This window comes from Caloenas nicobarica, chromosome 13, assembly GCF_036013445.1.
Source record: "Caloenas nicobarica isolate bCalNic1 chromosome 13, bCalNic1.hap1, whole genome shotgun sequence".
Taxonomy (NCBI): domain Eukaryota; kingdom Metazoa; phylum Chordata; class Aves; order Columbiformes; family Columbidae; genus Caloenas; species Caloenas nicobarica.
Genome location: NC_088257.1, coordinates 17,152,348 through 17,166,774, shown reverse-complemented (window position 1 = coordinate 17,166,774; position 14,427 = coordinate 17,152,348). Strand labels below are relative to the sequence as shown.

General features: G+C 40.2%; 1 protein-coding gene across 16 annotated transcripts in view; it reads left to right on the top strand.

The window, feature by feature from the left end:
• The window catches only part of ANKHD1 (ankyrin repeat and KH domain containing 1), a 117,772-nt gene that overhangs the window by 59,836 nt on the left and 43,509 nt on the right, over positions 1-14,427 (top strand). For 10 of the 16 annotated variants that reach the window (XM_065643732.1, XM_065643729.1, XM_065643730.1 and 7 more), the window contains 5 exons: positions 660-719; positions 4,539-4,626; positions 5,243-5,370; positions 5,537-5,680; positions 6,386-6,488. In XM_065643732.1, coding sequence (XP_065499804.1) covers positions 660-719; positions 4,539-4,626; positions 5,243-5,370; positions 5,537-5,680; positions 6,386-6,488 — 523 coding nt within the window. Of the gene's footprint in view, positions 1-659; positions 737-4,538; positions 4,627-5,242; positions 5,371-5,536; positions 5,681-6,385; positions 6,489-14,427 lie in introns of those variants that run through there. The other 6 variants (XM_065643739.1, XM_065643738.1, XM_065643734.1 and 3 more) reach the window with 2 other exon arrangements.

Below are 14,427 nucleotides of genomic sequence, written 5' to 3'. Positions count from 1 at the left end.
ACGTCCCTCACACTAGGCTCCTTAACAAGAAACTCGCTTTCCTGTATGTGTATGACACACTGCATGTTTGATGCCGTTGTGCATAGGGCAGCATCTAAACATCTGCAAAAGTAGCCAATATTTTATGGATTTGAGTGGAGCCATGCTGGAGATAGCTATGTTGTCATTGCATTGAGGGACCTGCAAAGCTGTCATGTTCTTCCATAGTGTTTCTTGAACCATCATGGAAGGTCAGGGATTTCAGATCTTTTTAGACTTTGCCCTCAGTCTTCTACAAATAAAGCCAAATGTTTCAGAACACGTGAAGCTAATTTTTGCAGTTAACACCTTTTGGATGTGTTGCAGTCTTTGTGTGGTGCAAACTACAATTAAATCTTCTCTTTTGCCAGTGGTGAACAAAAAGTCATCTTGAATTTAATAAGATGCTGCATATGGCCTTTGTTCTATCTTCGTGAATCCGAGTGGCTTGTGGTAGAAGTCTTTAACTGGCAAGAGCTGCATTGCTTGATCTTATGTTTGTACTTACTTGCCTAATTGCAGCAAAACACTTTTCACCTGGTGGATCTGATCCACTGAAGTTCACCTTCCAGGTCTTCATGACCAAGAACAACATTTATTTGTAGAACAAGAGACGTGAGTTGTTCTTTTTCCTTCCGCAGGACAAGCAGGAGGACTTAAAGAAGACTATTTTGGAGGGCATAGAGCCGGGCAAGCATCAGGTGAGGTTGGCCTTTGATGCTTGTAAGCTGCAGCCTCAGGATACAAGCTAATGACAAGCATGGCTTTAATGCATCTCAGTTTCTTAAAAAATACAAAGACTCACCATGTAGACTAGACGGGCCATCTTTGTCCTGCATTTTCCCTTCTGTTGGGTTTTCTGAAACCCTATTTTTTAAAAAAAACCAAAACAAAACAGTATCTCAGGCTTCACAAATGCAGCAAGTTAGTCAGTCTACTGGCACAAGTAGCTATGTTAAACCTGTTATTTTGTATCTAACTCCCTGTTAGGTCTTCCCTTTTCAGGTATTTACTTTAAACAAGAGGCCTAGTTCAGTTTTCAGGTGCCTCTGAAATACTGCTTTCCTCCGTAACTCAGGAAGGTTATCTGGGACAATTAGGTTGATGACTGTTAGAATGCCATATTTCTGGTGGTGGCAAAGTGGCATAGTGTTAAGAGCTGTATTGATTGGCTGTTGTTTTGCTTCAAAAAACTTTGTCTAAGTCATTTTGCTTAGAATAACATTAGGATTTCTGTTAAATATTCACTATTGTCATGGATGAGAGAAACTGGTTAAAGAATTGAAGAGAGCAACTGGACCTTTGAAAATGCAGATTTTCTTCTAGAATTTTTAAATCATGTACAACATTGGAAACAAACTCCTAGCGACTAATACTTGCCAACCATGAACACTTGTGAACCAAGGAGAATAATGCGGAGGGAGAGCCCCTTACGTAGCAGATCTTGGAATTGCCTAAAACAGAACTCAAAATCAAGACTAAACAAATATCAATGATTGTCAAAAGGTGCTTCTGTTTGATACTGCTTTCGCGCTACGTTCTGCAGTATTGATTTGTCTACAAAGGAAAAAATTGTTATTGTCCGGAATCTCATCTCCTTTTTGAGTCCCAGTGGAAAAGGTGCAGATAATGTAAACTCTTACCTGATTTGGGTAATACTCTCACTTTGCCCGTTTCCTTCCTATCTGGTACCCAAACCTACAGAAAATTCTTCTCAAGTGTTCTTTCTATTCAAGCAGAGTTAGCAGGAAAGCACATCACTCAAGTGTGTAGAGACGGGCTTTTCTAGTCAAAGCTGGCATAGGTGTTCTCCTTTCTACCTCTTTCTGATCATACTATCTGTGCTATTTCTCAGGATGGGAGTAGTGAGGAGAGACAGAATGCTGTGCTGAGTCCTGTAGTACAGACAGCTCAGGAAATTGGCTTTGGAGATGAGTACTCCTTGCTAGTTTTTGTTCTTACAAAATAAACATTTGCATGTATTTCATATTAATACAAGGAAGAAGCGCATTGGAAAGCTGAGAGGGGATGCTTTTGGACAGCTTTCGTGTTCTCTGTGCTGATTTTGATTATCCACTGCAGCTAAAAAGAATATCTTTGAAATTCATGGCCATTCCAGGTGAAAGAATGGATGCAAGTAGACAAAGGCACTGTGCTGGATCAGCTGCTTATTTTGGCTTGGTTTAGATGTTTATCCTTAAAGCTTGGGTTGACCCTATCTGCTGTCCTTTATTAGGACTAAGTAGAGTGGTGAAGTCAGAATTAATTTCGTCTTAAAACATGCATTTCTATCTTCATCTGTGAAAAATACCATCACAACGCAGTAACTGTTGAAGATCTACAGCAGGTGGGCACACAAATGGTTTAGTTTGGCTGGACTGATGATGTGTGTTGTACTGCAAGTATTTGAAGTGGATCAAGTTGAGGATCAAGTTCTGCCTGCTTGATGAAGTGACAGTTGGTTACACTGGGCAGAATAGCGGCATTGCATTTAAACGAGGCAGCCTCCTGACATCCATGTGTAAGATTTCAACTGTGAAGTCTGTTAGGAATAGAGTATGTTGCAAATAATGATATCTTTCTGTTAGTTATCAGAAATGCTACATTTGAATGCAATATAGGATGGCTTTTCGCTATCTTGACTATAGCTAAGATGGCTGAAAAATAAATGTTGCTTCTTGCCACCTTTGCTGCATCAATGGGGATTTAGGAAGGTGTATTAGGTTGTTTGGGCAGTAATGTTCTGGCCCCGCTCCGTGAATGAAGTGGCGTTCAATAGTTCATTGCATCCATAGCTGCTTTGTGAGTGACTTGCCAGCAGTATTAAGGGTTTACTGTACGTAAGGTAAACAGCAGCATCTGGCTTTTTATGATCTTTTGGCAGTGGCTGAGGCAGGAAAATCTGTGCCAAATACCAAAGTAAGCGTCAGAGCTCAAGGGCATGCTACTAATTCTTGCATGTCATTGGGCCACATACTAACACAATTAGGTTTAGATGTCCTGCAAATATTTCTGATATGCAGACAATCCAAAAGCATGCATATATTTATCGACAGCTAAGCACTCCCCTCGGAGTGGAATCTCCTTATTTTTTAAAAAACAACCAACCAACCACACCAGAACCAAAAACGGTGACTTCAGTAATAAGTCTGTAAGGCTTCCTATCTGCTGTATCTGCATTTATGCATTATACTACCAAGTAAGCAAAGAAATCAGAGAACAAATATAGAGTTTAAATGTGTGTTAAAATCATGTGCAATAATACAAAGTTCTTATGAAGGCTCAGGAGCAGAGTGTTTCTGCTCTTTCCAAAGCACATAGGAGAGGGGTAGTGTAACCTTCATTATGGCAAAGGGTTGTTTTATGTTTTCTCCAATAGAACATCCAGTCAAGAGATTTCTTCCTTGGGTGTATCAATAGAAAGCTAACTTAAGGTGCAGCTTGCAACCACGGCAAGCCATACGTCAAAGGACATACGCAGAGTTTTCAGGAATACTGAAACTGTGAAGGAGTTGATGTGTTCTGTCAAATCTATCCTTGTCCTTTTATGTCTGTAACTATCAGTTTCATCCAGTGTTGGTACTAAATGTTAACTGTCACTGTCAGGTATATAGGCAATTCCAGAAGTAAATAGTAGTGAATTTAGAGCTTGGCTTACCAGATGTGTAATTAAAAAAAAGAAAACACGGTCCTAATATATTATTGATCAGACTGAATATTCAGAGTGCAAATACAAATGCTCCCAGGAAGAGGATGTTGCTGTGGGAGGGTTGATACGTATTAGTCAGCATTCTTTGTGGTATTGATCATGTCTACATAGCAGGCAAATTTTCTAGTTCTGTAACCTCCCTAATACAGTTGTATCCAATGACATCTTTCCAGTATTTGGAAACTTTTTTAATTAGAAAATTGTTCTTGTTGCTCATTCCTTTCTTATTGGTTTGTATCATCCTTTTGTCGTCTTTCTGCTTTGTTGTCCAACCCTCTTGCTCAGAGACATTTTGTGACCTGCAGGGATTCCTCTAATTTTATTGCTGATCCTGTTCAGTGTGTTTTAAATATGTTCTCTGCACTTCAGACATTATTGCCACGTTAAAGGTCTGGCGCGCAGCATGTGACATCTCTCAAAACTATTGCACATCATTTCATAGTTATTTGTATACTTGCTGATGCCGGATGATATTTGTGTTAAATAGTCATTCCTTTTTGAGGAGGAAGCAAGATGTTACTGTTCTCAAGTATGTTATGAATACTAAAGAAAAAAGGGGTATGTAAGTAGGGAAACTTCTTTGTGTGATAACAGTATGGATATGGTCTTAATGCTTTTTGACAGTGTGATACGGTATTTAAGGTAACATGAAAATTGATTCCAGTCCATTCATATTGATTACAGACAGCTTATAAGATAGATATTCTACTGATACAGGTAATTCTGGCCCATCATGAGATGGTTCAACAGCTGAAAAAATGGTCGAAGTTTTGCCCATTTATTTACACGTGTTGTTTCTTCTTTACAATAGGAACACGAATCTGAAGGTGGGAGAACCCCGCTAATGAAGGCTGCACGAGCTGGTCATTTATGCACTGTGCAATTCCTTATTAGCAAAGGTAAAATAATAGTTTGAAGGATTTAAAACCTTAAAATGCCACTTAAAAATAATGCATGTTTGTGATCCTTCAAAATCAGTCTGGTTATGTGTATATGAGCATTTGTCAAATGGTTAAGGGTTTTTTGAATTTCATTTAGTTCATGATGCAACAAATCACGAAATACTTTGCTAGTTACTTTTCCTACTCTGTTGTATAGATTAATAAATAGATTGAAAGTGCAGCAAATATTTCCAGTTTCTTAAAATGAACTCCCTTCTTCAGAAAAAACACATCTTCAAGTACTGCCTGAAACAATACAAATTGCACCATGGAGTGGTACTGATAAGTGCTTAGAATGAAAATGTACAAGTTGTACTTTGTACACTGTAAGCGTTCCCTCTCTCTTCCCGCTTAGAAGACCCATGTTACTGTCATTGCTGCCTTGTTTTTACAAGACGAGGAGGGTGATGCTTAGAAACCACCAGTTATTCAAAATCGCTTTTACCCCAGAAGCGTGTAGGAATTAGGAAGATTAGAGAAGTTTTCTCTCTGTTCCAGAAAATACTCTACTTGTCGATACTTCTTTTGAAAAGAATTTCCTTGTCATTAATTCTGAGATACTGTCTCTTTCTAGGTGCCAATGTGAACAGGGCTACAGCCAATAATGACCACACGGTGGTGTCACTGGCCTGTGCGGGAGGTCACCTGGCAGTGGTTGAGCTCCTTCTGGCTCACGGTGCAGATCCCACTCATCGGCTCAAGGTATTCACTTAAAACCATGCATTTCTCATAGCTACCGAAAGAATCGTGTACTTGATTTAGTAGATTAATAAATGTGCAATTTTAAATGGTCTAATTCATATCTTCCGTGCTGCACCAGGTAGCAAAATTCATCTTCTGGCTTTTTGTTTCTGAAATGTCACTTCAGGATGGCTCAACAATGCTCATTGAAGCTGCCAAAGGAGGACATACAAATGTTGTTTCGTACTTGCTGGATTACCCAAACAATGTTTTGTCGGTTCCTGCAGCAGACCTGTCTCAGCTCACACCTCCATCTCAGGATCAGTCTCAGGTAAGGCAAAAGGAATTTTTTTTTTAAATATCACCATGAATGTTGCAAAGAAGCACTTCCTTAGTAGTTAAATTCTGAAGCCAATTTAGATGTGAACGTATACAGTGGAAAGAATTTTTAAAAGCCTACGTGCTTGGAAATGGTAGAGAGTGAGAAAGCAGAGTGGTCCTGTCCAGAGTGTCCTGAAGAGTGTGTGCACTGTGTTCCCTTTTCTGCTCTTCATACAGGGTAGTCCCAATCCTGGGATTTCAGAAGAATTTTTTTGTTGTCGTTGCATTTGCTCAGTATTTTGTTTCAACAGTTCCAAATGCTTGTGACAGCGCCGCTCAAATATTGTTGCTGGTTTTGGTGGTTATATCAAAGAAAACATACTGTGTAAATTTAGAACTCTGCTGGCTGGACAGATAGCTTCCCAGCGGAATTAGTTGAAAAGCCTAAAGATGTTAGTTTCCTAGTCTACGCAGCCCAGGATTTTGTAAAGAGTAACATAGTTAACTTTGACATATTATCCACAATAGACCAGCATGGGACAGGTCATACCAAGAGGCAGCATAGCATACGGAGTTTGGGACAAGTGCAATGGCGGTCTGCTGGGTCTTTGTTTTAACACTTCAAGTCTGGACCATTCCAAAATTGTTTGGGTTTTTTTGGTTGTGGGGTTTTGTTTGTGTTAATCTGAGCGTGTGATTGTGGCTTTGTTTTAAGGTTCCACGTGTACCGGTGCATACGCTTGCTATGGTTGTACCTCCCCAGGAACCTGACAGAACTCCTCAAGAGAACTCTCCACCTCTCTTGGGAGTGGTGAAAGGTTAGTATGTGCTGTTCAGAGAATATACACAGTTTGGAAACTGACAGGCTGGGGACAGTTTTATTAGAGCTTATGCCATAGTATAGTCCACTTCACCAACTCTTGAACACCTCTAATGAAGTAGGACTTAAAAGCATTTTATGTAGTGTAGTTTTTGCTTGTTTTCTTGTATTCTACAGTATAGTAATGCTGGTTATTCTAATTTTATTCTAATTTATTAGAATTGTGCTTATTCTAATTTTTTTAGAAGAAAATGATTGTGGTAACTGCCGTAGTGCAGACTGATAAAAAACATCGATAAACTCAAGGTGTGGTGTTAACTTTTGAATATTGTATGGTGGTCATCTAGAATATAGTTATTATTATCTGTGAACTTGATACATCAACATTTTTCTGTTCCTACAGTAGCAATGCAAACGTGGGCACTGTAACCTGCCAATGCAGATCTGCTTACAAGAGAATTTTTCATGGACTAGTAACAGTACTTTTGTAAGGAATTATAACATTGGGAGTTTTGCTTTGAACATGGTTGGACTGGTTAAAAATATTTGCTGTCATTAAATGGTGAATTTAGCAGTTCTTTCCCAGCTGTGGGTTCTGTAACGAAATTTTCTTGTCTGCTAAGTCACCTCAGAAAGAGAAGGAGCTTCTCAAGTGGAAAGTTACAAACTGCAGCTCATAATGATTTACGGTTTTGGATGGGGATGTTAAATGTTATAGTATCCAAAGCTCTATTAGCTAGCTTTACTTCATTCCTTTATTCCTTTATTCTGGAAATGCTCAGTGCTTCCTAAAACAAACAAACAGAAAAAGCCCAGGGGCACAAATGAAGAGAGAAAAAAAATCGTGTGCTGAATGGTGTTTTAAGTGTGCAGCCGTGACTCTCCAGGCGTATATGCCGTGTGTGACTCCTCAAATGCAGTTTTTGTACCATTTTCCTAGGATGTGCAACGCTTGATATTTGGGATTTCATAAAAATGAGTACCAAACAAGTGAAAAGAATATGCAACTTCTAGTTCAAATATATACCAGCATGTGTGCCCTTACAATTAAATAACTGTTAGCATCGCGAAGTGGGTTAGTGTTCTGGAAGAACGTTTCGTGATGCATTGACAAGAGATTAGTTGACTGAGGTTAAAGTCTCATTATTTTAGTTGATCGTAGTTTCAGAAAAAAATAAGAAATACCTTATTGCAAATGTCAGTGCATATTATAGGCACGTCTTTCGCAATACCGTGTTGTCGGAACTGGCATAGAGACATCTAGTTGTTCTCAGTGCTTCAGGACGGAACTCATCTGTGATACGTTGTAAGAGATGTAGCAATCCTAAATGTGTCACTGGGCTGATGAAGCATTCCTGAAAACTCCATGTGCAAAGCTCTCGTATATCTTAAATTTTTAGGGGAAAATGGTATTTTTGTCACAATCACTGTGTGGTCATTGTAGTGATACCACTCTGCTATTTTAACTGCAATAGAGTTAGTGTTCTTTACTGAACTGCCATTCTTAACTTGTTACACACATGTGGCTTTAATATACCAGAGTTTCATTGTTAGACTTCTTGGGAGACGAGGGGCAAAAGAGGGTGCGAATAAAGATGTGTTCGTTATTTCCATGGTGGGGGGGAGCAGGCTTGAGTTCTCATGTAACAAAATTGTTTATCCTGGGGAAGACAAATTTCTTGCCTTCACAGTTAGAAGTAGCCCCCTGAGTTTTTGTACTAACTCTTAATTACTTGGAAGGAGCAGAGGAGCAATAGTAATGCAATAGTAACAGCTTGTTTCCTGAAGAGTTCTTGGCAAATCAAGTGTAAAACTAGAATACACTTGTTTGTTATTGTTATGATTGAAATATGGTGTGAGGTTTTTCAAGAGGAATTTATGGTCTACTTTTGAATTACATTATTATTCTTCAGTAAAGTCAGAAGGCTTACAGAGTAGTTGCCATTTGAATAATTATTTTGGCAAAGGATTGAATATCAATGTTTAGCAACTGGAAAGAGTAATATTTCAGAGCTGGCGGTGGATCAAGAGACTCAGATAAAGGCAATATGCAAAGATAGTAACCTCCTAAAGAGCTGCAGAAAAATCGGGGGAAAGAAGCAGCAGAATTGGTTCATGCGACTGAACAGACCTCAACTCTTACATGCTTAGGAAGGGTTATTTTTAGTGGACTATGTTTAGCAAGTGTCTGTATTGTCCATGTAAAAGTGAAATCCCAGTGAAGTTCAGCTCTTTGTGCTTTTGTGGGGAGAGGCAGAAGGTTCCTTCCTTCCTTCACGGCTTGCACTTGCTGCTGCCCTCGCTTGAACACAGTCGGGATCGCTCGGCAGCCCTCAGCGGTTCTGATGGCAGCAGCTGCACACAGTCTTTTGGCTACAAAAAGCCAATGTGCCATTACTGCAGGGGCAGCGGGTCCCTCGGCTTCGTGCTGCGAGGGCTGGAAAGCGCAGGGGCTGTGCTGCAGCTTCCAGTGCCCCTGCAGCGGGTTCCCTGGAGCGAGGGCTCTCGGTGCCCCGCACATGGGATGCTCCAAAGGAATGCTGCTGGGCTGCTTCAGGCAATCAGCTGCTGTCATAGCGTTGCTGTTGATAATCTTGGCTAGTTGGGAAATGTTTATAAATATGTAAAGGGTGAGTGTCAGGAGGATGGAGCCAGGCTCTTCTCAGTGGCAACCCGTGATAGGACAAGGGGCAGTGGGTGCAAACTGGAACACAGGAGGTTCCGCTTAAATATGAGAAGAAACTTCTTCCCAGTGAGGGTGCCAGAGCCTGAACCAGGCTGCCCAGGGAGGTTGTGGAGTCTCCTTCTCTGCAGACATTCCAACCCGCCTGGACACCTTCCTGTGTAACCTCCTCTGGGTGTTCCTGCTCCGGCGGGGGGATTGGACTGGATGAGCTTTCAAGGTCCCTTCCAATCCGTGACATTCTGGGATTCTGTGAAATGCAAGCTCATGTTTCGTTAGAGTGGGATCTGAAGCTCCCAGCAGTGTTGGTGATTCTGCCTTGGTCTTTCGCAGAGTCTGCCTGGTGAGTGCATTGGCTTGAACCCACAGCATGTTTTTAGGACGTTATTGAAAACCAACACACTAGCGCAACAAGGGGCTGCTCAGGAAGTCTGTGGAAAGCGGCAGGATTGTTTTCTGAGTCAAAATATTTGAACTACATAAGATGTTTTTAAGCATATCAAAATGTAGTCTATTTTTGGAGGCTGTGGCATCAATTATTTTGTAAGTTTTTCTCCAGATTTGCTTTACTTCATAGGTTCTGAAATTCTGCTTGCAAATTAAATAATCAACCTTAACTGAATACTTAAAAGCTATCAACATGCTGTGATTAGACTTCTCCGCTGTTGTTTTGAAGTGGGCAGTAACTTGCAGCGTCTCTCAGTTGGCGTGCTTGCTTTTTAGAATTCCACAAGAACCCAATAGACTTAAGTTGTGCATGTGAAAGCTGCCTTTGATCCCTGGGAAGGATCAGGGTTCCCTTGAACTTCTAGCATTTTTGGAATCCGTAAGCTTTTTAAGTTAGACCTTCAGTATATGGTATCCCCTGTATCCCTGTGCTAAATCTAACAGCCTAATGGCTTGGAGAAAGGAGAGAAAAACAAACTCCACATAGATTCAATAGCTACAAACTCAATAAATATTTTGACTTCAATATCTGACTTTTATGCTTCATACCGAGTGTTATACTGGCAGAGATCTCACACATTGTGTGATTTAATTGAAAAAGGTTAACAGAAGAACTAGAAAGATTATATTGTTCCCGTTGAGCTAAAGGCATTAAAAAAGCAAGCTGATATTCTTGCTTTTCCATTCTGACTCCTTTCAGACTTCTCTACTGCACAGTCCAGCTACCTGTTCGTTGTTTCATGAGCTTCAACATCCTCTGATTAACTCTTGCCGTTTCCTCCGTGTTTTCTCCCTGGGTCAGCAGCCGACCCCGTTATCCAGGTTGAGTTACCGAGTGAAACAGAACCGTCCATGCCTCATGGCTTTCTAACTTTGCTACTCTTTGCTTAGGGGACTTAAAGATTTGTTACTCTTTTATGCAAATCTTTAGCAGTGCAGGCAGATGATTGAAAACCAAGACACGTGTAGGTCCCCAAGAGCACAAGCATATAAAAATCTTTTCACAGTCATTTGTGCAATTCCGCTCCTGTGAAGCTTCAGTCACCTGCTTGCCACCGACTAATTTAATTACATCTTAGCAATTTTCCAGTTAGGTGCTGTCAGGCCACCAGAGGAAACTTGGGAGGAAGACTGAGACTGCAAAGTAATTGAAATTTTTGAATGTCAAAAAACTGAGTTAAGTTTGGCTTGGTTTCAGCCAGGTAACCATTGCTTCTTGGATATCATTGCACCTATTCCCTGCAAGTTTTCCATAGAAATAGTTGCAGGAGTGATTGGCAAAAATACTGCCAATACACAGTGAAAATGCCAACTCAACTGATCATTCAGCCCTCCACAAATAGTTTTGCTCTTTATAAAGAAGAATGAAGTATGTATTAAAACCAATGTGACAGATGAATTTACTTGGGACAAGTAGGCTACTTTTTTTGTTGTCCAATTAGCCAGATTATGTAATATTGTACTTCGTATTTGTGTGTATATGAATTGACTGATTGTTACCTTGGTTCTTATAGCTGAATTTCTTACTGATATGAATTACAATTAAACACAGAATTTTCATGAAAATTCAATATTGAGCTCACCGTATTATTGTTAAGGCTGATGAATTTAAATTGCAGACTGCAAATCTAACTCTCTACTTCTGAGTCAAATCACATTTTTAAAAAATTCTGAAGTGCAAGAACAATGGACGAGCAATTCTGTTAACAAAGCGCAAAGATCTTAAGACAGATTTATGCTTCCTGACATTTGCCTTTCATGAAGCGAGGAACAGGTTGAGTCTGGTTTTGTTGGTTGGCTGTTTTGTGTTGGGTGATTTTGTGTTGCTTTTTTTTAAAAAAAAAAAAAAAGTTCTAGATAATATTACCTATCAGGACGACATGGCGATTTATATATGTCGTGGTTTAACCCAAGCTGGCAATGCAACCACGATAGCTGCTCTCTCACCCACCCCAACAGGGGAGAGAATCGAAAGGGAAGGGAGAAACTTGGATTGAGATAAACACAGTGTAATAAAATAACAAAATACTGATTCACTACTAGTAAAAATATATGTATACGATAGAAAAGATACTCAAAGCAATTCCTCACAAACTCCATCCACACCAAGCAGCACCTGGTCCCAACAGCTGATCCCAGAAAGAGAAAAGAGGGAAAAAAGGAAAAAGGCAGAAAGGCTCAGAGGCCTCTGCAAAATGGTAAAAAGCCGAACTAAACATCCCGCACAGAACTCCCTTGGCTGTGCCCCAGAGAGAGCAAGAGAAAAAGGGGCCAGAAACTGGAAAGCCCCACTCTTAAATAATTAGCATGACGCTAATGGGCCGGAATACTCTCATTGATCAGTCTGGGTGTCAGTCAAGCTCTGTTCCCTTCCTCACACCTGTGGGCAGAGCGCTCAGACCAGAGCAATTTAAAACATTAACTCTGTGCTGGGATGTTATCTCTTGTTCTCAAACTAAGTCTGAACAATGACCGTGCTAGCTATGAAAAAGAAATGTTTCTAACTGCACAAAGAAAACCCATTTTCAGTCAAACCAGCACAATATACTAGGTTTTGGTTGCAGCAGAGATGATGTATTTAAATGTAGAAATGTATATAGTACAGTTGAATTTTTTCTTGCTGCCATTTTTTTTCTTTCTGGAAAAATTATTTTTGTATGTAATGTTCTGGATTTTGATCCACTCTTTATTTTTTTAATAGCTGTAGAAATTCGGGAGTTGTCAGCAAGTCCCAGAATTTCATATAATGAAAAGTAAAGTATAATATGACTGTCTCAAGCGGTGGCAGAGATGGAAACCACTAAGCTGAAATGCAAATTTTGTTGACAGAAACTTCCTGAAGAGCACAAGGGATTGTAAAAACAAACCTTTGGTCTTTTTAATTTTCTGAAAAGACCTTAAAAATAGAGTAATGATTTTTCTTACTCTTTTGTGGCTTGCTCTAAAATACAACAGATATCTGTCCTTGCAAATTCATCAACTAGTGCATTTAGGGTAAGGTCAGAACTGGGCTTTGTTTAAGCAGGAAAGTTACTGATCATCTCGTGTTTCTTGGACACTTCCTCAGAATAAATATCTCAGTCCTCAGACTTGGGGAGGACAACACAAGTACCTGCCTGTGCTACTGCTCTAAAATACAAGGCTGTCATTTGGGTGTTAGCAAATAGAGATGATACATCTAATAACACCGTCATTGGGGTCAATAAGCTAGTTTTAGGTGGGTTTATTTTGGACTGGTAGCACCTCACCTTTGCTGATCTATTAATTGTGAAAGTGGCACATAAATTACTTCTTTCCTGGGAGAAGACGACAGCCTATGGACTAGAAGTAAGGGCTACAAGAGCAAGTGCCACGAGAATCATAAGCATGTGGGATGAAATAAGGTGTCAGACTTGTTCATAGGCAGCAACCCTCTAAAGAGTGAATGTGTTTTAGGCAAATTGAAATGAGAAGAGTTAAGTTGTTTAGGAGAGCCACCTGAAGACAAGAACGTTATTCTTCCAAACTTTTGCTCACAGCGTCTAGGACCTTTAAATGTTACTTGCAGCCAGAAGGCATTAAAAACTGGTAATTGCATCCTTTCTATGTATTGTTATGTGCTCCAGAGATGAGGAGTGGGGCTTGAGGGAGGCTCATCTGGGTAAATAGACTGTTGCAACTCAGGTTCTTAGGAGATTATCTACAGCAAACAGGAGAAGTACAGGAGATTTCCATAGGAACCTTTTACCTCTCATTTCTTGGAGAGAATTAGAAGTCAGAGAAATGGATGGGAAGCTGCATTTGTGCAGAGTAGGTCTTACCCTGAGTTGTGCATTGGTCAGAAAATCGTCTGAAGACACGTGCATGCTCTGCAGGAATGGTGGTGGAGGCTGAGCTGGTCAGGTTAGGAATCAGGACCTGTGGGAATATGGAAATATGAACAGAAGAACAATTGATGCTACTGTTCACAAAATAAATTGGGCAACAGTCATTACCTTACTCTCTGGCTTCCCTGGCATACCCATAACCACTGTGGGTTTTCTATCAACCAAACAGTTCTTTGTCCTGTAACCATGATTACCTGATGGCAGGTGGTATTTGTGTAGCAATATCTGGTTTTCACTGATCCTCAGTCTTCACTTTATGCTAAAGAAGTCTTCTAAAGGTGGCCGGAACAGTTGCTTTAGAGGATAGATTGACTACTGAATATTGCTAGACTTAATTTTGCAAAGGTTGGTTGTGTAGAAGATTGATGCTCCACCAAAAAAGTAAATGAAAAAAATAGCGGGGTGGGGGGGAAGAAAAGTTGATGTAATTATGATCTGGCCTGTGGTTGGATTTTTAAGTCTTACTGCACTTGCACATCTCAAAAGTGAAATTATAAAGTAGTGTCTTGTTCATAATTATTCACTAAAATGGGCACAGTGTTTTTCAGGATATTGTAATATACAAGATATTTGGATAAAACAGGAAATTGCTACTTTTAAATACTTCCAACATTATTATATTACAGTGCTTACATATTCGAAGCTACCAACAGCATCTTCTCCACCTCTGGTCTGGCCTGACTGTTCAGGTGTGCATGTCAGGCTTAGCGGGTCTTTCTTCCTACTCTTCATCCTCTTCCAGTGTCCCCAAGATTACAGGTTGCAACTATTTTCTGGTATGGAGAGGGTGATCTGGAACCTAACAAATGGCCCTGCCAACTAATTAGAAGCTGATTAAAATAACTCTCCGCACCTCTTGTGGAAGGTGAGAGCCCAGCTCCTCACGTATTGGTTCCTAACGCATGTCTGCCCGCTCCAGGTCTCAATATGAGGCTGTACTT